The sequence below is a fragment of the Typopeltis vanoorti genome, chromosome 4 (assembly GCF_054136105.1).
Source record: "Typopeltis vanoorti isolate ZY-2024b chromosome 4, IOZ_Tvanoo_1.0, whole genome shotgun sequence".
NCBI classification, from domain to species: domain Eukaryota; kingdom Metazoa; phylum Arthropoda; class Arachnida; order Uropygi; family Thelyphonidae; genus Typopeltis; species Typopeltis vanoorti.
Genome location: NC_143552.1, coordinates 112,643,988 through 112,669,428, shown reverse-complemented (window position 1 = coordinate 112,669,428; position 25,441 = coordinate 112,643,988). Strand labels below are relative to the sequence as shown.

Below are 25,441 nucleotides of genomic sequence, written 5' to 3'. Positions count from 1 at the left end.
TTGCACCCCCCCCACACACACACACACCAAGTATCCTAAAATATTTTCATGGCCTCCTAGTTTGTGGTATATGATAATAATAATACTTAAACGTTTTTCTTTTAAATAGTGGTTTTAAATCAGAAAACAGAAATTGACTTTACTTAAATGTATTTTAATGAGACCTCTGTTGTTAATCACTCTCTACTAATTTGTCTATTTAATTGTGTTACTTAATGCTATTCGCATGCAGGAGTCTATTTGGAGTTGATTTTCATTCATTTTAGTACAGGGTGTTCAAAAAGAATGATCCCATTTCAAATAATTATATTTCATAATGAAAATGTGGTACAGTTACAAAATAAATTACTAAGTATGAAGTAAGGCCTAAAGTTTCACTCACCACAATTACAAATGCTCAATGTGCCCTACACCTGCTGAACGGACAACATCAAGCCGATAGCTGAATTCATTGGGACAGTCTTTTTGAAACACCCTGTATTTACCATTGTGGCAAATCCCTTTTCACACAAATATGTAGAAACAAAAGGCAACAAACTTAATTTACCTGTTTACCATTAAATATCGATGGTAAACAGGTGCAGATATTCCCTCCAGATATGTATCCAAAATTGGACCAAACTTTTCTTCAAAACAGAGCTCTGACTTAAATCCTTTGTCAATTCCAGTTGTGTGTCATCATCATGTTGTGATAAATTTGTATTTTAGCAGTTGTTGTATGGATCGACTCGCAGTGTTGCCAGCAGCAAAAGACTTGTGGCACCTCCACAAAAGAAACTACTGAATTAAACCGCATAATTCAGATTACCAATACAAAACAATACAAGTTTGAAACAAAGTAAAATGAAGAGCAAAAAATAATTATTTTAAGAGGTTTCAAAATTTTAAACATTAGAAACATTCTATAAATTTTCTGCAAGTCCGGCTAAGAATCACTAATTTAACTGATGAATTCAGGTGACAAGCCATAGTAAGACAAGAGGCCAACCAAAGTCAGGTGGAGCCAGATGGCTGCATGAGAGTCTTTCTGTGGTTCACAGACTGTGGAAGCAATTTGAACAGTGACAATCATCACAGAAATGCAGTGAAGGAATGCAACAGGTTCCAATTATCTGGTTGCTGAACCAGGAGCGCTACCTCAAATCAGCTATGATCCGACCTTGCATCGGCTATAGGAATATTGGTACCTGCTTTCAGTGTGTGTGTGTGTAGAAGGGTTCAGAAAGGTGACTGGTAGTCTGCATGTCCCTATCCCTACACCACAGGAAAGAACATCTGAAATGGACAATGCTGCACGTCAAGTGGACCCCAGAACAACGGGGTTGATACTGTTCACAGACGAGTCCCAATTTGCTCTACAAAGCAATAGCAGGTGTGCTCTGATCTGGAGAGAACCAGGGACACATTATTATCATTCTTTAATATCCATGAAAGGGACACTTATGGTGGAGGTAGTGTAATGGTTTGGGGAGGCATCTTGTTGGATGGAAGGAAAGAACATCTGAAATGGACAATGCTGCACGTCAAGTGGACCCCAGAACAACGGGGTTGATACTGTTCACAGACGAGTCCCAATTTGCTCTACAAAGCAATAGCAGGTGTGCTCTGATCTGGAGAGAACCAGGGACACATTATTATCATTCTTTAATATCCATGAAAGGGACACTTATGGTGGAGGTAGTGTAATGGTTTGGGGAGGCATCTTGTTGGATGGAAGCACTGACCTGTATGTGTTTCCTAGTGGAATCATGAATGGTACAACTTATAGAGATGAGGTCCTGGACCTCTATATGTTCAATCTATGTGTGGATACAATAAGGGAGATATTTATCCTATAAGACAATGCTTGTCCTCACTGAGCAAAGCTCATTGGTCAGCCAGGTCTCCTGACCTTAATTCTAGTGAGTATGTTGGGATGCTCTAGGTAAACATGTTGCTGCTCTCACTCCCCTTCCCCAAAACCTTGAGAGATTTAAGAGTTTCACAGGAGCAATGGTTGATATTACCAAATAAGCTCCTGGACACCATTATAAGTATGAAACATCATTGAAAGCACTGTGTTGCTGTGGGGGTGACCACATTCCTCATTGAGGCACTTTGACAATCTCCTTTTGATCTCTTGTTTTTGACCATTGTCTTCATGTACCCATTCGTTACTAAATTAAACTATTTACATACTGCTTTTCATTGAACTGCATAAAAATTCATCAGTTTTTGCGTTGTGATTTTTCTCTTTTTTTCTTTAATTTATGGAAAGCAGTGTACATGTTTACAACCTTTTGTGGGTGTTAAATTGTGAATAAAGATATTTTATGTGTTATAATACGTCATTCATATTTAACATAATCTGCCATAACTTAAGACTTGTAAATATTATTTGATGTTAATCTCTTGCTTATAAATTATTATTCATATAATTACTTTGAGTTTGTTTATTATTATTTAATTATTTAATTTTGGAATTTGTATTGGTAATGAAAGGACTCTATCAAAATGTCATTCAATTTATTATATTTATTCCTATGTTAATGTTGTAAGAAGCTGTGCATATATATATATATATATATATTAAGAATTTGTATTTATCATATTTAAATGTATTTTATGTGAACTATGAATTATTATATTATTTGTTATTTCTGAAAAGGAATGTAAATATGTGGAATTTTGCTAATATGATTTTATGTAATTCTTCTGATTGAATTTGATTGGTTGGCAAAGGAGAAATGGAGTTAATTTTAGTTAGCGCGTGCTTAGAACGTGAATGGCTGTGATATGGAGTGAAGCTGGTAGATGTAAGCTGAACTGGCTAGAACCGGATTTTGGCAGGAAGAATGAACGTATTTAATTGGAAAACGAAAGTAAAGAGAGGGAGAAGCATTCAGGACAGCAAGGAGTAAAGTAACGGGTGGCAGTAAGGGGATTTTGGAAATGTCGTACATAGATTAAGAAGGAACCAGGAAATTAATAGACAATTAGGAATATTTATACGGAATTCTAAAATTACGATGAATTCCAATTGTTTTGAGGAAGAATAGTGCAAAGTTGAAATTAATGCGTAGAAGAAAATAAGGAATAAGTAGATTACCTGAAACGAGTGCGTGAAGCTCTATGTTTAATATTTCAGTTATATAGTGAAGATTCCTTTTGACTGCGCGGTTAGCCTAGTGGCTTTGCGCTTCGCAACCATATGCCTGGGGAAGGAGTGTCCCAGGTCCGATTCCCGTTCTAAACGTGAGGAATTTGAGGATCTTCCTCAGGCATAGCCAAGTTAGCCAGTCTTGGGCGCGGTCAGTAGGGTTTTTTCCGCCAGTTTATCTGGCATTTTTCATCCCGCAAGCAGGCAAACCGGCCCAGTGAACATATGCCTCTACAATCAAAAATATATCCCCCCCCCCAGCAGCAGACCAGGCGACCGGTCGGTTGGGAGTAGTACTAACAAGAAGTCGCATCTAAATAACACGCGGACCCTGCACAGGAAGTGGGAATAACGTGTAGAAGAAGTGCAGATTCCTTTTGAATAGTGTTACTTCAAAGTGATAGTTAACTTCAGTTTTAAGTGTGCCTATAGTGAATCCAATGTGCAAAGGATGTAACCCTGTAAGAGCAGTCCATTTTTTTTATATTTCAGCATGAAGAAATAAGAGTAAGCTCCGCCCGATATATCTTAACATTAACTGTGGCGTTCTACTAAAATTAGCCGAAGCATGGAGCTTTAAAGTGTTCCCCCCTTGAAGTGGTAACTGCCTCATAATTGAATTAAGTGTTTGTTGCCTAAGAGAGACTTAGAGAATTCTACTTTAAGAATATTTACTGTAAGATTCTGTAACATTGAACTGTGTGAACCATTTTTAATTATTTGGAAGAATGTAAAATTGACAGCTGGATATCTGATGCCTAATGTTTTATGTTTGTTATGAGTATTTGAACTAAGTTGATTTGAATTACCTTGTTTTCAAAGTTATACTTAATGTACATGTTATGTAACCCTGCATTAAATGTTTTGTTTTATTGATTCCAATTTGGTGTTTGCCTGATTCTCTTTCATTGCACCGCTCATAAAGTTTATTGGACCTTGCAGAAGCCTTAAATGATAATATTAACCTCGGCCTGTAGAAAAGTGAGATTCCAAAAGTTAGTTGATGATTGATTCCACTATATTATATAGACTAATCTGAATATAGGGTGGTGCAGGATAATATAAATTTCCTTATATTCGGATCAGTATCAATCAGCATCTACCAAAATAAAAACGGAATTTAAAGAAATAAAAATAGATCCAACCAACCAACATAAATGGATTTATGGATAAATATAATACATAAATGGATTAGGATTAGAATAAAAGAAAAAAACTATCAAGCAGGTAAAAACTGTATTTCATAAAAAGCCAAAACTTATTAAAAGTTTAGTTCCAATTGAATGAGCATTTTGGATTTTTTTTTTTTTTTAATAAGAGGCTAATGCTTCTACTTTTGAAATTTTTTATCCCTTTGAAGTCTTCCTCAGCTCTGTATTCCTTGCTGGACCAAACTGCAAAATTGTTTTAAGACTTGCATATAATATTTTGATATTCTTCTTAATTTGCATCCTCTTGATAAAAGCAATATAGCTGTTCCTATTTTTAATTATTTTAGAATACAAAATAAATTACATCATCATCATCAAATTCCTGCCATGTACCCTCAAGGGGTGTACAGGATATGATAGTACTACATGAAAAAATTTACATCATTATTAATTTCCTATCTACAATTTTCCTCCAAATCAGTCTACTTGTCAAGACTCCAACATTATCAGATCTTATATTTCTATCGTCTAAAGCACTTTGTACTGTATCAATCCACCTATATCTTGGTCTTCCTCTGGGTCGTTTCGCTGCCAACCTGGCAGAGAACACTTGTTTTGCTAATCTTTCCTCGCCCATTCTGTTTAAGTGACCATACCACCTGAGATTAGTTCTGCAAACACATTCCTGGATGCTGACAATGTCAAGTTCTTTCCTAATATCCTCGTTTTTAATATGATATTGCCATTGATGCCATCTGTTCATGCCTATAATCTTTCTCAGGACTCTCATATCTGTGGTCTCTAGTCTTTGATCAAGTGTTTTACTTCTGACCCAGCTCTAAGATCCATAAGTTAAAACTGGTTTGAACACTGTCTTGTATACAGCTAATTTAGTGTTCTGACTAATTTCTCTCTTATTCCATATGAATTTATTCAATTGACTTCCCACCATACCAGCTTTGCTGATTCTGTTGTCTATTTCTATATTTAATTTACCATCTTCACTAAAAATCGTGCCATAGCTGAAATGTTTCACTTGTTCCACAGGTTCTCCATTCACAACATAGTTGACATTTTCAATTATTCTGCCTATTTTCTTTGTCTTTGTCTTTTTATTGCTGACCTTCATACCATATCTATTACAACAGCTATTCAATTTAGTCAGAGAATCTTGCAGACTTGTAGCAGATTTATTTAGAAGTATAACATCGTCTGCATAAAGCAAAGAGCTGACATTAACATCTCCAATTTTGATATCATGTTTAATACCACTTTCCTTCATAATGTGATCCATATAGATAATGCATAACTGAGGGGATAATGTACATCCTTGTCTCACACCAGATTTAACATTAAACCATCTTCCTGTACTTCCTTCAATTCTAACTGCTGACTTTCAACTCAAATAAAGACTAAGTATTGCTTGATATAATGCCCCAATGACACCATATAACTGCAACGTATTGAATAGCTTCTCTCTTGGCACCTTGTCATATGCCTTTACCAGATCGACAAAACTTAAATACAGATCTTTGTTATATTCCCATGCTTTCTCGACTATTTGTCGTAAAGTGAAGATCTGATCCTGACAGCCTCTATTTGGCCTGAATCCAGCTTGTTCTTCACCAAGCTTTTCTTCCACAATTCTTCTCAACCGTTTCTCAAGTATACTTGCATAGATCTTGCCAGGAACACTCAATAGGGAAATACCTCTGTAATTCTCACATGCAGTTTTATTTCCCTTTTTATATATGGGTACTATGAGAGCTCTACTCCAATCATCCAAAATAAAAAATGATGGTACAATAAATTACATAAATTATTATAATACATATTATGTATTATAATTTAATTAGTTAAATAACTTCAGTTAGTTAATTATTAGATTTATATATCCGTTTTATTCCACTAAATATCAACATGAGTGATAATGTCCAAGCATCCATACCAGATTCACTCCTCCCACTCTCAACACAGATGTTTGTGATTTCTGTAAAATGCATCTTCTGTAAATATTTCCATGGTAAATGTTCATATGAATTAACATCAATAATTCCTCAACTCTCTCCATTATATCCATTGAAACATGTGCAGCTACTACCCAACATCTCTTCACGGTTCAACTCCAAATTAGCAGAACATGTTTCTTTTCTTCCTCCTTCATCCCTGCTACTGCTGTACTGTGGAGTAGTCTTTTCTCTCATATATTTCCCAAGAAATACAATATATAGGTCTTCAAATCAAATGTAAATAAGTTACTCCTCTCCCAATTCACTACCCACACATAGCACTAACATACTATAGATTGATCAACCAACTTCTTACTTAGGGGTTCAACATATAAAAACTAGTCCCACTAAATAAAGGAGGTTCCAAGAAATGGTGGTTAAGGCATTGGGCAAGATGATAAAGAGCAGAATTCAGGTGGATAGACAGGAAGATGATGCGCTATAGGAGGGCAAACAGCATGGTTTTGTGTGGGGGAGATTCAGCCTTAGTAATTTGCTCACTTTTTATAATAAAAGGAAATCTCACCATCTTGGTCACTTGCACCTAGATCCTCTCCATTACCTCCTCATCCCCAAGAAACCAAGGTGACCAGACCTGAGCAGAGGAATCCAGACGTGGACATATCAAGGTCTTATAAAGTGGAATAACAACTTTCTTATCTCCATTTGTTAGTAGTGTATTCTTCAGTAGCCAAGTAATTCTATGAACTATTTTTGCAACCTTAGCAATATGCCTTCTAAGCTTCAACACCATATGTACTATATCCCCCCCCCCCCCCCGACACACACACAAATTTCTAGCCTTCGTCTATTTCCTGGAATACAGTTCAATCAATATAGTAACAGCTTGTAATCTATTTATCCGAAAATGCATAACTTTACATTCTCCATAATTACACTGATGTCCATTATCTTTTGCCCATAATATTATCATTATTACGCAACACCTCCAAGGAGTCCAAAGACTCATCGAGGGAGAACACCTACTCTACATCTGTCTCCGCAACTCAATCCACCAACTAAACCAACGCCATCTACCGCCCGCCGCCATCACTGGTATTTCCACAGACAATCACAAGCATACATACCCACGGCGGGATTTGAATCCACAGCCTTTGGGCTGGAGAGCAGATACGCTAACCACTCGGTCAACCCAGCCTGGATACTTGAGCAGTAACAAAATTATCAGTATATTTAAATCATCCTATAAGCTCTACATCCTTGATAAATTATTGCCCTACCCCACTATGCATAATCAGCAAACAACTGAATATCTCCCTTCAGTTTATTTCCTATACCATTTATGTGCAAATTAAACTAAAAACATTCTATAATTGTTATTGATTTCTAGTGCATTAAGACTCAAGGCAACACAGTTGAGAAACAAAAGCTTACAAAAATGTAAGCTTACGTATCTCAACTGTACTGTACAAACTTAAATTACTTAATTCTAAGAGTTATTTGAACATATTACCTATATAATTTTTATCACATTTCTTCTGATATACACTTTTCAACCATGTCTTGTAAGTTTGGATTTTCCATTGCAGCTGCAATTCTTTCTTTATCATTAATTTGTTTGTTTACTAAATGAAAATAAGTGAAAAGACTTTTAAACATATTCTAATAAATAATTTACAAATACAGGCAAACCCTCATATGTCATGGTATTTAGGTTCCTATAAAATCTTGTATAGCGGAAACCATGCTATGTGGGAATAAGAACCAGTACAAAAGGAAGGGGGAGGGGAATGTTCAAAAAGCTAACAAACATGCATGATCTTATTTTTATAACTATCAAAACTGATAATTTAGAAAACATTCTTTAAATAACTACTGGCAATAAATAATTGGCAGATTACCTCTTTAATTTGCTTTCCAATATGCCAGTAACACTTTTTTTATTTACATCTTTCATTGCACACGAGGATTAGAGGATCTGTAAACTAGCATAAGTTTTATCATGTAATCTCCTGATGTGTTATCGCACACACTTAAGTAATGTTACATGATTTTTTGATACATTAAAATTTCACATAGTTCTCTCTTTTTTTATTTTGAAATCAGCATTCTATTTCGCTTTTTCTTTTCTCACCAAAGACCTATCCCCTTTAGTGAAAACCTAATGTGGTGTACATCCATGCTCTTCAATAACTTTTTTTTTTTGAAATCTGAAGTTCAGTAATACATACCCGGAAAAATTTATAAATGATCAAATAAAAACCAAAATGATCTTAAAAACATCCTAAAAGTCACGAACTGCATTGCATGCATTGTAGTCAGTTTTTATTGGTCTCAAACAAGCATAAGTTCAATATCACAAAACCTAGCATGAGAATTTTAAAAAGTTTTTATTTATTTTTTGCATAGTGGCTAGTGGGGAATCCTAAAAAAAAGAATGGAAATGCTGAAAAATTACATCAAATGTAACAGGCAGTTATTCCACCCGAAAGCTCAAAAATACCATGTTACACAAGGGCTGCCTATATATAAAAACCAGAATTCACAAATAGCAGTAATGGTATTATTTAAAATTTATAAAATTCATTATATATATATATATATATAATATAATTAAAGAATTCATGACTACAAGCTGAGAGATACCAAAATAGAAATAAATTATTTATTATTTGAGCACAACTAGTTTCATCTTCTTAGAAGACTTCATCAGGTGCATAAAAAGTCAAAACTAGTTGTGCATTCACATAATAGTTTTTTTCTATTTTGTTATCTCTTGGCTTCTAGTCATTAAATTTCTTTAATTATGTCACATAGCTGAGTAAATTTGTTGCATCAAATATATATATATATATATATATATATATATATATATATATATATATATATATATATATATATATATAGGACTCAACAAATTATGCAAAATCCAATTTGCCAAGAAACAAGATGTACTAGCCAAAAACTCTAACCTCATTTTTTAATGACATGTTCAAATAATTCAACAGGAGTTCTATAAAGCATTACATCTATAAAACATTTCCATTGTGTGAGAACCATTTAAAGGAGGACAGTAAAAACAAAATTAATTTTTGGCAAAAAATCATATGTTACATTAATTTTTGTTACTGAAATGGCATTTTATATTACTCATAGTCTTCTCTGTCTTCTTAAAGTTAAAAAAAATATTTAGAAAGTTTTTTTTTAATCATATTTAATAAAAAAAATTCTATTTTGTCTAGTCTGCAGTTACTTGCCAGGTGTGAAAATCTACAGCATATTTGTTGAGTGGTATATATATATATATATATATATATACACATACTGGGTTTGTTTTTATATATATACTGGGGGCTCTTCCCCCCCCGCCGATGCCTATGGAAAAAAATTTTCCATGTTAGGTTTCTAGACAGTAGTTTCCAGATTATCTAGCCTTTAGCCCATCAATAGTGTTAATGTATGATAGGTGTGCAATCTTTTATGAATGGAATGTTCATAAAATTGTGTGCACAAGATACACACAAAAAATAATTCAAGAAGTGAAGTTCCCACATTCATGACATGGCAATGTGGTAAGGAGGTGGATCTCAGACTTTATGGTTAAAATCCTTCTATGAATTTTCTTGGTGTCATTCCAAAACACTTCATGTCTGGTTTTAACAACAGGCTGAGCCACTCCAGATTAGTAAGATATTATGTATCAAATGCAGTCCTAAATATTCATGACTCTAGCTAGCTATTCATACTAAGTATTGAATAGCTAGCTTGATGAAAATAAAGAATAACATTTGCAATTATTAATACATAGTGGTAAAAGGAAGCTTATCTGTGATAGAAAATCTAAACAGTATTTCTTGTATAAACAGTTTATTGTAAAGCTGGTAGTACACTCAATGAACAAAACATTAGAGACAATTAGCGCTAATAAACATTAGCGAGTGAATGGCATGCCATGCCCTGTATACCATGGGGGGCTACTGGAGTCAACATCTTAATCATGTACCACTGTTGACAGCTCACCATCAGGCATTGCACCTGGCCTGGCATCTGGACCATCAAAACTGGATCTCTGCAGAGTGGACCAGTCGTGTAGTCTGATGAATCCAGTTATCACTTGTACCAAGCTGATGGGAGGGTGCGACATTGACAGCATGAGGTCATGGTCCTGTCATGACAGGTCAGTTCTGTGATGGTTTGGGGAAGAGCCTTCTCATGTGACATATTAGGTCTCTTATGTGTGCCTGAAGAGGTCCTTAAATGCTGCGAGATACCAGAATGTGCTGGTTGATCACCTACACATTTTCATGGCCTTCATGCATCCCACAACAATGGTTTGTTTCATTAGGACAATGTGCCACCCCACTGGGCTGCAACTACCCAGGCATCGCTTAAGGAACACTCATCTGAGTTTGGGACCATCTAGTGGTTTCCAAGGCTCCTGGATTTAAATCTGATTGAATCTCACTGGAATTCCTTAAAGCAAGACATTAAATCTATGCATCCAGAACAAACATTTAAGGCACAGCTGTGGATAATGCTGCAAGAGGCATGGCTGGAATTATCTGGCATCTGGTGGAGTCAATGCCTTGGAGAGTACAGGCTGTTATTCGTGCTAGAGGAGGACGACATACTATTAGGTAGATATCTCTAATGTTTTGTCTACTGAGTGTAGTAGTAGTAGAAAACTGTCCTTTTATCAATGTCGTGGAGATCTCTTCTGAATTGAAACTCTCAGTTGTGAAACTGTTAAACTGTGAATGAAATTGTTTTGTATATTTTTATTCTTCATTCACATTTAACATAATCTACCATATACTAAGCAAGACTTGTTTAAATATTATTTGTTAGTCCCTTGCTTACGATTTATTATTCATGTATTATCCTTGAATTTTATCAGCTATTATTTAATTATATAATTTTAATGTATATTATACTATTGAAAGGACTCTGTAGTAAATAACATTTATCTTATTACTTTATTCCTTCAATAATATTATGAGGAATTCTATGTATGTAACTTTTATGTACTTTATATAAACTGTAACATATATTTTATTATTATTATTTATAAATGAATTGAAGGAGAAATTGAGTAACTATATTTTTATTATTATTTTTCATTACTCAGTGTAAAGGTATAATCTTATGTAACGCTAATGCTTATGTTTACGTTCTGTTTTGATCATTGCTATGGAGATAGAAATAAAATAGAACGCGCGAGCGTAGGGCATGAGCTTCGATAATGGGGAGAAGAGAAATTAATGAGTTGGATGGAGTGAACAAGTTTTAGGTGGGAAGAAGGAAGGCATATAAGCGAGAGGTAAAAGTAAACAAGGAAACTGAAGGGCAGGAAATTCAAGGGAGTAGCATTCAGAAGTGTACGGAGACAAGGAGAAAACCTAGAGACAGCTGAGAGTAAAGTCAACGGTGGCAGTTACAGGAATTTAGTACCGTAATGAGATAACTAAAACAATGGAAGATTAATAGAAGATTCAGAATAAATCCACTAAGTTTTAGAATTACTACGTATTCCTATATCGCTTTAAAGAAGGATTGTACAAAGCTCAATTTGTTATACAGTAGTAAACATGGAATAATTATTCTGCCTTATAGTAAGCCTGTCAAGAATTGTGTAGCGCGATAAATAATAATTCAGTTATCTCCTTGAAGAATTCTTTTGAATAGTGTTCCATCGGAGTAATAAGTGAATAAAGTTTGAAATGTGCTCACATTGAATCTGATTTGCTAAGGATTAATCCTGGTAAGAACAGTCCTATTTTATTTATTTCAATGTGAAGGTATAAGTGATAGTTCCGTCTCGAATATCCTAACATTTACTGTGGCATTTCACTGAATTTAGCCGAAGTTAGAAGTTTGAAAATAATTCCCCTTGAAGCAGTAACTGCCGTGATTAATAACGTTATAAGTGCTTGCTAAGTGTTAAATATAGAGTGTAACTGAGCGATACCAGCAAATTTATTTAGCAAGAAATTCTGTAGTATTGATCAGCGTGAACAATCTTTATGATCAAGAGAACTGTGAATTTTGTATCTCTGAAGATTTAAAATCTAATTTAATATGAACGTTCTGACCTGAAGAACTAAGTTAATTGTATTATCTTATTTTCGGAGTTAAATTTATGTATTTGTCATATAACCTTGTATTAAATGTTTTGTTTTGTTGATTTCAATATTGTGTGCCTGATTCTTTTTCAATGCACCGTTCATAAAAAGTTCGACCCTTGCGGGAGCCCTAAGTGAAAAACATTAAATTCGGCCTGTATGAATAAGGAGACTGCTAAGTTAATTGAAAATTGATTCTACTATTTTATATAGACTAATCTAAATATAGGGTGGTGCAGTATAAATATAAATTTCCCTACATTTTGATTAGTAATCAACCAGCAATTAATTGATTTTATTAAGAACAACATTACAACAAGATGGCGAACCATAGAGCCAAGAAGGACATTCCAACAAAATCAAATGCTATGATTCACTAGCTTTTGGTTTGTTCTGCACCCATTTTGTTGCATCACTGACTTGTGTGGAGTTGTTTAACAATGCTCTCACAACAAGATATTTTCAATGTCTGGATGACATGCCGAATTCATTCAGAACAAACTTCAGGATACTGAAGAAAGTTTCAGTTATCACCACCTTCAAACCTTACAGACTATCTGCTTCCCCCCTCCCACAAAGGACAAACAAGCTTTGTCGTTTCTACCCTGCATTTTAGAAGTATTTAAAAGACAGACTTTTTTTAATGTTAATTTCTAATGAGAAATTGACATTTCTCATTAGAAATGTCAATTTATTCACCACAAACCACATTTTTTGGGATGCTACATGCATCAGTCTCTGCATATCATCAATCCTAAAAAATACAGAATGATGAAATCTCTTAACAAGCTCTCACAACCTAAGCTCTTCTGAAGATCTACAAAACTTAAATACAGATCCTTGTTATATTTCCATAATTTCCAACCTTTCAAAATTCTGATCCTGACATCTGTTTGGCAGAATCCATTTCTTTTTTTTCTCCAAGCTTCCTTCATAATTTTTCTTAACTGTTTCTCAAGAATACTTGCATAAATCTTAGGAACACTCAGTAAATTCCTCTATAATTCTCAAATTCAGTTTTATTCCCTTTTTTATAAATGAATACTATGAGAGCTCTACTCCAATTCTGGACAACCCTCTGACCAGGCCTTCTGAATTATGCAGTGCAATCACACTATTAAACTTTTATACCTCCATACCTCAGCATTTCTGGCCAAACATCATCTATCCCAGCTGCCTTTCTACATTTCAGGTTTTTGATGTCCCCCCCCCCAATTGTAACATTGATATGTATTCCTGACTAGATTCCAGTTCAGCATATTCTACCACCACTGTCACTGCTTGTTTCATTCAGAAATCTTTCAAAGTAATTAATCCAGACATCTAGAATATATTGATCTTCAGTTTGTGTCACCCTTATCATTTCTGATTCTTTTCACAGTACTCTTTCCTTTATTACTAAGCCTTTTCAATAGCTACTAGAATATTTTGCCATCTTCCTGATATTTATTTTCTATGTTCTTACCAAAGTGTTTCGACGGCTTTTGTTTATTTAGTTTTACACAATGCTTTGCTTTCTACCATTTGTCTCTATATTCTCTAAGAACACAAGTTGACTTACTTGCAAGGAATTTTTGATATGCTTTCTCCTTTTTCCTTCATTGCCTCTCTAACTTTCTGAGTCCACCATAGACTTGATTTTACTATCTGTGCAGACCTCAGCATATGCGTTTTCTGACTGAATGAATATTTTCTTCTCGGTTTGCCACTGAATCTTCAAGGTATGTTCTTGTTTTCACTCAGTCATTTCTTCTTGAATAATGGCTCAATATTTTACTCTACAGTTCACTTTGGAAAGCTGCTCAACTTTGATTCATTTTAAAACTTTCTTACACACACACTCTTCTTTTCAATATAAATTCAATTTTATCCCACTCAAAATTAAATAGTATCACTTCCAATCCTCTTTATACTTGTGTCCTGAGCCATTAGGAAAACATCACTAACAACATAGTCAATGAGACTTTTCTTATTTCTTTCATCTTCTCTCCATGTCAATTTTTGCTCATTTTTATGTTGGAACATAGTGTTAGTAATAACCAGTTCATGTCCTGAACAGAAATCCATCAGGTATGTATCACTATTATTAGCTCTGCTCTTTTCTCCATATTTTCCTTAAACATTTCTATATATCCGGTGATCATTTCCTAATCTGCTGTTTAGATCTCCAACAAGGACCAACTTTTCCTTTTTCATTGTCAACTGTTTTCTCTAATGCCTCAAAAATTCCTACATTTCTTCCTTAGTAGAAGCTTCTATGGGACCACAGGCAAATAATTTTCATTGTATAGTTCCCCATTTTGATATTTTCTCACATCACTCTACTTGATATTGCCTACTATTCAGGAAGATTATCTTCATATTTAGTGTTGAATACTGTATCTACTCCTTTTCCCTGATTGTTATTGCCTGAACATAGCATTTTGTATTTGTTGTTTAGAAAGATCTCACCTGTGTTTATCTTCGTTTGTTTCCGTAACTCCTATTATGTTGATCTACTAACTTATCCAATTCTCCTGTTAGTTAAATTTCTTTTCCATTGATGCTTCTTATGTTGCCAATGTCAATCTTGAATTCTGCTTATCGGAGTTTGTTCCAGTGGCTGACTTTTTGCTCAGTCAAAAAGTCAGTCCTGGTTCCTCTGATAAAAACAATGGTGGCCATATTTGACTAGGTGACCCCAGCTGGCATGAAATTCTGTTATGTTGTACCATCATTTTGCATCATAGTTTAAGCCAATAAGAATGCAATTTGGTTGGTAAATCCCAAAATTGCTAGCCCATCCTTGGTCATTCAGTAATCAGGTACTTCTCATGATGCACCCTAACTGGGTGCATCATGAGAAGGTGCAGATTGGACATTAAGTCAGACCTTAGTTGGTTCTCTTCATTCCTTAGAAGGCTATGTGGAGGTCTCCTCTCAGTTATCCAGCTTTGATCCTTAAGTACCCTATTACAAAATATATTAATATTATAGTAACATAAAAACAGTGCAGAAGGATATGCATTTAAAAAAAGCAATTGAATATAATAGTGCACACACTTATATTCAGATAACTCTTGAATTCCTATTATTCTCTGTTTGATGCATTGATAATATTATGGAATATTTCATTGTAACTAAGTACTTTCACTGTGAGCATATGTTCTTTCTTCAGCAACAGTCAAGTGAAATGAAAACAAATTTTAATAGCAATCTTAAATACTAAATTTCATTAAATTCCATTCAGCCTGGGGAAGAATTATTAAATAATATCACTTACAATATAAAAAAAAATGAAATTATATAGAAAATTCATCAACTAGTTTTGAATGTAACACTGGTTTAAAAGGAAAAATTATTGACCTACAATGTATGCATATGACTAAATATACTGACTTAGTATGTTCTTTATTTTACACTACATTATCATCATCATTAGTGGTTCTAACAGGCATTTCTGTGCCCATGGATACAAACCAAGTATTCTTGGTTTGTAAGTAAAATATCCATGCATGAAAAGAAAATCTGGAGCAACTGCACCTCTATAAAATCACATGCAGGATTTGAGGATCTGTTCTCGGTACCTCTGCACAGTTATGGTATTGCTATTAAAAACATGAAAAGGGATGTGGCCACTGATCATTATTCCACAACACGTAAGACTACACTGCCTCCACTGTAAGCACGTCTTTCTCTGATGTTAAAGAAAAGCATTACATTCCTCACTCTCTCTCTCTCTCTCCAGATCAAACACCTAGAATTTGTTCGTAGGCTAAAATGGGACTCGGAGAACAGAACCATATCCCTGTTTATCGGTGCTCCAAATCACACATTCACGGCACCAGTTTTGATGATCTTTGCAGCTGTTTGTGGTTAATTGGATACTCTAAAAATAATCATAACTTAAAATTCTGAATATTTTTACAAATTGTTTATGTCAGTATGTTTATTAGTTTTGGTTTCATAACATGCATTGTCGGCACTTGTGATGTGTCCGTTATTGATGTTATTTTGTCAAAATGAAATGTGAAGCATTTAAAAAAAATTCATGTACTTACTGGATTTGGATAGTTGTGTTACTTGCAGAAATTTTATTGTAGTTTAAAATATTACGTGTTGAGTTTTATGAAGACATTCTCTTGTCGCTAATGGGGACAACATGTCAGCCATTATACTTCTTGCTTGCCACTTCCATGGAGTGCGCATGCTCGCCAAGGATTTTGATGGGTGATTGACAGCTGACAGAGAGTGAGTTCAGTATCGAGGTAACGGAAAAAACAAGAGAGTGTTCGGGAAGAAAAGAGAACACAAGCTGGCAGATATTTGGGTTCTGAGGAAATTAAGTTTTTTTTATGTGACAGTCGGAGGAAAATTAATAGTATATTCTGAAAAAGGAATCGTAGAACTGTGAGTTTTTAAAATAGGAGACTGTCAATAAGTATTGGTAAATAAAAGAAGATATTGTGATTGACGTTCTATAGGAATGTTCGAGGAAACGCTGATTGAAAATTTCATCTGTTTTAAGGACAGCGGATCTAGTTGTACTTTCTACTGGAATAGGAGATGGAATTTAGCAACTTAGATAAAGCAGTAGAAGAAACTTTTTTGCTGTTACAAAAATTTAATTCAGAGTCAGGAAGAATTAATGTGTGCTGCATGAGAGTGGTGAGAAAGGATCCTATGAAAAAGAAGAAGAGAGTCTTATATCTTTGGAAAAGGGCCTTAACAGAGAAACTGGCTATGAACATTTTGTTATTGTGTAAACAAAGTGTTTAGTCTAATGGATGTGATGAAGTATATGTTAAACAAATCAGTAATAGAATGAGTTAGAAAATGGGTGATCTCTTAAGTGTAAGTTTATTTTAAAAGGCCTTGGATCCAATTAATTTTGTAGTTAGTTATGTAACTTTGTTTGAAGTGTATATATATATAAATATTTTTTTTGTTTCATAAAATATCTAATCTTTGTATTTTGGTCTTGAGTCAGTGATTTTCCGATTTCTGAAAGAAACAGTAAAAAAATCATTGCACCAATCAGAGTGAACCCTTGTGTATATATAAATACACTCGGAAATAGAGATAATTGTTATAGAGAAAATCTCATAAAACTGAGGATAGATAAAAATTAAATAATCCTCCTTTTTATAACAATTGGTAACAGAGATCAAAATCTCTTTAAAACAAATTATAGGCTAAAATGGGACTCAGAGAACAGAATCATATCCCTGTTTATCAGAACTCCAAGTCACACATTCACAGCATCAGTTTTGATGATCTTTGCAGCAGTTTGTGGTTAATGGGATGCAACCTTGCTTTCTTGCATAGATTCCACTTGAACCGAGTCTGGTTGGAAATATTTTCACCTGTGGCTGCAGCAAACTCAAGAGATGGTTGGTGATAAAACACTGTAGGGTAGCCCTCAGACAATCCTGGGAAGCTTTTTTGTAATGGTTCCTGTATTCTGAAACTGTGTCCATAGTGCCAAGATGATGTAATACATAAGTCATTATGCTACTTTTACCTGTGATTGTCTGGAATCAAGTCATCCAAGGGCATCTAATACCTTTAGGGTGGAAAAATCATCTAAATGAATTTTCCACCCTAAAGGTACTAGACATGCGGCTAACCTGTTGAGAAAGCCAAAAAAAAATAGAAATGATGTGGTCGCAACTCATGTTTTTATAGGCATGAGCAATTTGTATTGTGTACAGATCTGTTGAACGGTAGATCAATTTCTATTGGATATTTGGAATTGGCATGCCAGAATGCCTATTATATCAAATATTTCCCCTTCAGAGACACTATTAAAAATAATATATTCATGAAAAGTATTTTGTTATGTTAATTAGTGTGGCATTAGTGATAATACTTATATAAAATGTTCATAACATGTTTTTTGGTACAAACATATAATACAAAATGAATATGTTCTTATGCAATTAGTGCTATGAAATACAAATAATTTAAAAAATCCTCAAAAATAATTTGGGAGTACTTTTGGGAAATGTGGAATGATTAGGTAGTCATATAATTAACATTAGATATTTTACCCATTTATTTATCAGTTAAAATTGACAACATGAGTATATACTCCCCCTCCCCCCCAAAAAAAAAACCTGAAATGGTATATCTGTGGAAACAATTTCGATGTACAAATGATAAACTTTAGGGATTAATAAATCAAAAATATTTACTTTGAAATTAGAAATTAAAAAAAAAAACATTAAAATAAAACTAGATATATTATATAAGAGCTGTAATTTCAGTTATATGCATAATTAGAAACAAAACTTACTTTCTTGTTCAGTAGAATGGGTGCCTTCTTTTAAGAATATATCAAGCTTGACAAAGTAAAAATAACAAATATCAGAAACAATTAAATCAAAAAACAGAACAATATTTAAATAAGGAAAATATTTCACTATTGTATATTCTTCATAATCATCATCATCATCAAATTCCTGCCATGTACCCTCAAGGGGTGTACAGGATATAATAGTACTACATGAAAAAAAATTACATCATTACTAACTTCCTATCTACAATTTTCCTCCAAATCAGTCTGTTACTTATCAAGACTCCAACATTATCAGATCTTATATTTCTATCATTTAAGGCACTTTGTACCGTATCAATCCACCTATATCTTGGTCTTCCTCTGGGTCGTTTTGCTGCCAACCTGGCAGAGAACACTTGTTTTGCGAATCTTTCTTCGCCCATTCTGTTTAAGTGACCATACCACCTGAGATTAGCTCTGCTAACACATTCCTGGATGCTGACAATGTCAAGTTCTTTCCAAATACCCTTGTTTTTAATATGATATTGCCATTGATGCCATCTGTTCATGCCTATAATCTTTATCAGGACTCTCATATCTGCGGTCTCTAGTCTTTGGTCAAGTGTTTTACTTCTGCCCCAGCTCTCAGATCCATAAGTTAAAACTGGTTTGAACACTGTCTTGTATACAGCTGATTTAGTGTTCCAACTAATTTCTCTCTTATTCCATATGAATTTATTCAATTGACTTCCTACCATTCCAGCGTTGCTGATTCTGTTGTCTATTTCGATATTTAATTTACCATCTTCAGTAAAAATCATGCCTAAGTAGCTGAAATGTTTTACTTCTTCCACAGGTTCTCCATTCACAACACAGTTGACATTTTCAATGATTCTGCCTATTTTCATTGTCTTTGTCTTTTTATTGTCGACCTTCATACCATATCTATTACAACAGCTATTCAATTTAGTCAGAGAATCTTGCAGACTTGCAGCGGATTTATTTAGAAGTATAACATCATCCGCATAAAGCAAAGAGCTGACATTAACATCTCCAATTTTGATATCATGTTTAATACCACTTTCCTTCATAATGTGATCCATATAGATAATGCATAACAGAGGGGATAATGTACATCCTTGTCTCACACCAGATTTAACATTAAACCATCTTCCTGTACTTCCTTCAATTCTAACTGCTGACTTACAACTCAAATAAAGACTAAGTATTGCTTGATATAATGCCATATAACTGTAGTGTATTGAACAGTTTCTCTCTTGGCACTTTGTCATATGCCTTTTCCAAATCGACAAAACTTAAATACAGATCTCTATTATATTCCCATGCTTTCTCGACTATTTGTCGTAAAGTGAAGATCTGATCCTGACAGCCTCAATTTGGCCTGAATCCAGCTTGTTCTTTACCAAGCTTTTCTTCCACAATTCTTCTCAACCGTTTCTCAAGTATACTTGCATAGATCTTGCCAGGAACACTCAGTAGCGAAATATCTCTGTAATTCTCACATTCAGTTTTATTTTCCTTTTTATATATGGGTATTATGAGAGCTCTACTCCAATCATCGGGAATTCGTCCCTCTGTCCACGTTTTCTGAACTATGCAGTCCAGCCACTGTAAGACTCTTATATCACCATGCTTCAGCATTTCTGGTTGGATATCATCTACTCCTGATGCCTTTCCACATTTCAAGCCTTTGATGGCTTTTTCTACTTCAAGTATGGATATGTATTCTTGACTGCATGCCTGGTCAGTGTTTTTTACCACTGTGCTGTCATCACTGCTTGTTTCATTTAGCAGTTTTTCAAAGTAATTACTCCATACTTCAAGGATATCTTTTTCTCCCGTTTTCACGTCACTTTTATTATCTCTAACTCCTTTTACAGCACTCTTTCCTCCATTTCTAAGCTTCTTCAACAACAACCTCCAGAATATTTTGCCACCTTCTTGATATTTATTTTCAATATTCTTACCAAAGTCCTCCAATGACTTTTGTTTAGGTAGTTTTACACAGTGTTTAGCATTCTTGCATTTGTCTCTGTATTCTCTAAGAGCACAAGCTGACTTATTTGACAGGAACTTTTGATATGCTTTCTTCTTTTCCTTCAGTGCCACTTTAACTTCCAGTGTCCACCATGGAGTTCTAATTTTTCTATCCTTGCAGACAACTTCACCACATGCCTCTCTAGCTGAATCAATCAGGGCTTTCTTCAAGGCTTGCCACCGAATCTCCAAGGTTTGATTGCTGTTCTCAAACTCTTTCATTTTTTCTTCAATAATCTTTGTGTTTTAGTCTACAGTTCACATCTGAGAGCTGCCTAACTTTTATTTGCTTTAAAACTTTCTTACATGTCATTTTTTTCAATATGAAATTCAATTTTATCCTGCTCAAGACTAAATAGTGATCACTTCCAATTTCAAATCCTCTGTACACTCTGGTGTCCTGCACCAGGGAGAAAACATCACTATTGACAATAACATAGTCAATGAGACTTTTCTTATTCCTTGCCTCTTCTCTCCATGTGAATTTGTGCACATTTTTATGTTGGAACATGGTGTTAGTAATAACCAGTCCATGTCCTGAGCAGAAATCCAACAGATATTTGCCATTATTATTAGCTTTGCTCTTTTCTCCAAATTTTCCCAAAATATTTTTGTATGTCTCACAATCATTTCCTACTCTGCTATTTAGATCCCCAACAAGGACCAACTTTTCATTTTTCATTGTGTCAGTTGCTTTTTCTAAAGCCTCAAAAAATTCCTCCACTTCTACCTTAGTAGAACCGTCTGTGGGACCATAGGCACAAATGCCTCATTGTCCAGTTTCCCATTCCATATTTGCCCACATTACTCTACTTGAGACTGACTGCCATTCAAGAAGATTAGCCTCGTATTTTGTGTTGAATACTATGGCTACTCCTTCTTTTCCTTGACTGTCATTGCCTGAATATAAAATTTTGTATTTATTGCTCAGAAAGATCTCACCAGTTTTTGTCTTTTTTGTTTCAGTCACCCCTATTATGTCGATCTGGTACTTATCTAATTCCTCAGCTAGCTCCATTTCTTTGCCATTCAGGCTTCTTATGTTGATAGTACCGATCTTTGACTTTGGTGATATGTCCACCCTTATTATATGAGAAAGACTAAAAACAGAACTTATGAAAATAAATAACTTTGCATTTGAAAAGAGATTCAAAAGCATTCTTATCAAAGAGAGGGTAGCAGAGAGAGAGAGCCCTAGAAATTATGAAGGTATAAGGATTCTGAATTCCTATTGCAAAATAGATGACAGAGTGTTAAATGGAAAAAATTTACAGCGTATTTGGAGGATTTTGTTCTAGAAGCACAGGATGGTTTTGGAATGGGATATTCGTGCATGGATCTAAAATTCATGATAGAAACAAGGAAAATGCAATATGGAAACATATAAGGTACTCATTAATTCTGAAACACAACAAATAAAGTAAAAAAAAAAAAAAAATGAAGCATTTTCATCAACAAATAATTATAGGAAAGACAAATATCAAGTGACATTCTAAGAGTTGTTGTATAGTGAAATATGGATACAATTGAACTATGAACTGTCATCTGGGAGGGAGGGGAAATGGCCTGAGGAGTTGGATAGGAATGTCTGTATCTACAACTCTAATGTGTAAATGAAATGACAGTGAAACATAAGAAACCACTGGGTAGTGAACTAGATATCCTCTGGTTTGAATCTGAATACACTCTGTTTTCCTGATGGCCAAGTGATGGTTGTTGGTTTTGAAGATAAACTTCAGAGGGCTATTATAAACCTAAGGGAAAAAGGAATTTTGGAATGATAATCTTGATGGAGCAATGACTCTTGGGGATCAAGATCCAAATGGAAATAAAATAGTGGTGAATAACAAATTTTGGAACAGGCTGATCCTTTTACTTATTTGGAATGCATGATTTTATGTGTAGCTGAGGATTGCAAAATACCTGGAGATAATAGGTATAATGGATTTGGTGCTGAACCTGATGAAATACAGATAGGATTAAGGGTTTATAACATACTAGCATTGTTATGTGGAAGTGAAATTTGGATAATGAGATGAGCACCTCCTTGCAAGTCGCAGAGAATACACTAACAGAGGACTTATCAAAACTTGACAAAATGGCACTTATGACCCAATCTGCAGAACACTGAAGTCAATAAGTTTTCTATTGCTGGCTTGGTTAGCCAAGTCATTAGTGTGCGTCTGCCTCTCCAGTCAAAAGGCTGCAGGTTTGAATCCCACCATGGGCATGGATGTTTGTGATTGTGTGAAAATACTAGTAGTGGTGGGCAGTAGATGGTGTTGTTGTGGTTCATTGAAGTTGATGGATTGAGTGGTGGAGACAGAGAATTGTAGGGTAGGTGTCTTCCCTCAATGAGTTTTTGGACTCCCTGCAGGTGTCACATAATAATATTTAAGTAACAGCCAATCAAATTATGTTTTGAAAGGCTACTTTAGAACTAGCATGATAAAATACAATAGAACCTCGACTTTAAAAAAAAATCACTTGAAAAAGCTTGCTGGCAAATTAAAAACTTGCAATAACATCTTGCAGAAACTGGCAGATTCTTCATTGGGTACAGATGCCAGTACATTATGCACAACAGCAGCACTGGCATTAACATATCTCACAGCAGAATACTGTTTCCCAGTATGGCTTAACAGTGTTTGCACCTCATTGATTGATATCAATCTCAACAAAGCCACGAGATTTATCTATAGAACAATAAAATCAACATCAACTTCCTTTCTTCCAACACTTAATAATGTTGTTTCACCTCCTCCATTATTATGGAGGGAAAGGGCTTTCGGCAACCTATGGAATAAAATTATTGAGAACAATGACTTATCCCTTATCCATTCATGAAGATATCTCCCACAAGCTATTCAAAGAGTGAAATCTAGACAACCTGTCTGGAAAAATGAAGTGCAAATGTTACATGAAGCCTCTAATATCACATCAGCCTTGATACTATACTGGCAGGAGCACACTTCTAACTTATATGTCACTATTCCTGATCCAACTGCTAAACTGAAGTTAAATTAAACTGGCCAAGAAAATATTATTCAGTGCTGTGCACTGAATAATGCTTTTGTCTTCAGAGCCTTGTAGACGAATGTCAAAGAAAGGCAGCATCATGCATTTTCAAGTTCAAGGGTAAACTTTATATTAAATGTAGGCTGTAAAGATATTTATGGAACTCTGCCAATTCTTTGTTGAACATGGCCAGACAATGAAAATATTGGCACCATACAGCAGCCATTTTTTGGCACTGCTGTATGGTGGCAAATGGTTGTTTTCAAAGCATTCTACAGTAAAATTCATCTTTATCATTATCTGGCAGCAGAGGCCTACAGATATATTTCTTTACTACACAGGTGATGTATCCCATTTTGGTACTTTATAGTTTTAATTGTGAGTTAGATAGGGCTAAAATGGCCTCGCCTACTCCTGTATACGGGAATAAAAAGGCGTTAGCTGATTTTTTTTTTTTTTTTAGTTTTGATTGTGGGTTTCTGATAAGAGTAGGTGGTCTTAGAAGTATACAGTGATACTCCGAAGTTACGTGGTAAGTGGGACCAATGAAAAGCGTGCAAGTCGAATTCGCATAACCTCAGGGTATAATTTTGCATGTAATTTATATATACAAACATACAATTGGAACCAAAGGTTTACAAAAACACCTATATTTTTTAAGAAATATACAGTAATCATAATTGTAGTTTTTCGTATATAAAAAAAGAGTTATTTCGATGTCGATGGTTTCATAAAATCTAATAGATTCATCTGACGGCATAATGTCTTTTTCTTGTCACGCAAAATTTCTTCATAGCAAGCCAGTGATTTTTTTATTCCTTGCCTTGTGGCTACAATTCGTTCCTCGTTAGAATCTATGTCCTCCAAAATCTGTAAACCTTTCTTAATTAAGCTGAGACCTTCTGTTAATTTTGCAATATTGTCATGTGCTTTTCTGGTAAAACTGGATCTGAGGTTTCGGTCTCTTCAGTAGCACTTTGCATACGCATCTCTATGAGCTCATCGATTGTAAGCTCCTTGTTATGCGAGTCTAACAGCTCGCTGACATCTTCACTGTTGACTTCTAAATCTAATTGCCTGGCAAGGTTGACAACTTCTTCTAGTGCCTCAGCAACTTGATCAGTTCCTGGTAACATTTCCGTTTTGCATTTAAAAAAGGATGGACAAAGATTTTTCCAGACACCATTCAAGGTTTTTTGGGAAATTTCACCCCAAGAATCTCCAATAATCCTTACAGCATCTAAAACAATAAACTGTTTCCAAAACTCTTTAACAGACAGTTGCTCATTTTGCCTCATAGCTTCATTCAGACTTGCAAACGAATGGCGTGTGTAGTATGCTTTGAATGTTTTGATAACTCCTTGGTCCATCAGTTGAAGTAAGCTGGTTGTATTTGTAGGCAAGAAAACAACTTTTACATGTGGATCAAAATCAATTAAAGTTGTAGGAGAGTGACCAGGTGCATTATCAATAATGAACATAACTTTAAATGGAATTTTTTTAAACTGGCAATAACATTCAACTTCAGGTATGAAGTGGTGACCAAACCAGTCTTCAAAAATAGAAGCTGTCACCCAAGCTTTAGAATTTGACTTCCAAATCACTGGCAAGCCAGCTTTAGATTTTTTTTTTTCAGAGCTCTTGGATTTTAGGAGCGATAAATTAAGAGAGGTTTTAACTTGCAATCACCAGCTGCATTTCCACCAAGCATTACTGTCAATCGG

General features: G+C 34.7%; 1 protein-coding gene across 6 annotated transcripts in view; it reads right to left on the bottom strand.

The window, feature by feature from the left end:
* Positions 1–25,441, bottom strand: part of LOC150107612 (cytosolic iron-sulfur assembly component 2A-like) — a 136,318-nt gene that overhangs the window by 71,604 nt on the left and 39,273 nt on the right. For 4 of the 6 annotated variants that reach the window (XR_016548249.1, XR_016548250.1, XM_090391971.1 and 1 more), the window contains exons 5-6: positions 18,660–18,705; positions 7,774–7,885 (exon numbers count right to left, since the gene is read on the bottom strand). Coding sequence is in view for 2 of the 6 variants with exons in the window: in XM_090391971.1 (XP_090248097.1) it covers positions 7,788–7,885; positions 18,660–18,705 (144 nt within the window). In the remaining 4 variants the exon portion in view is untranslated. The remainder of the gene's footprint in view (positions 1–7,773; positions 7,886–18,659; positions 18,706–25,441) is intronic. The other 2 variants (XR_016548252.1, XR_016548251.1) reach the window with 1 other exon arrangement.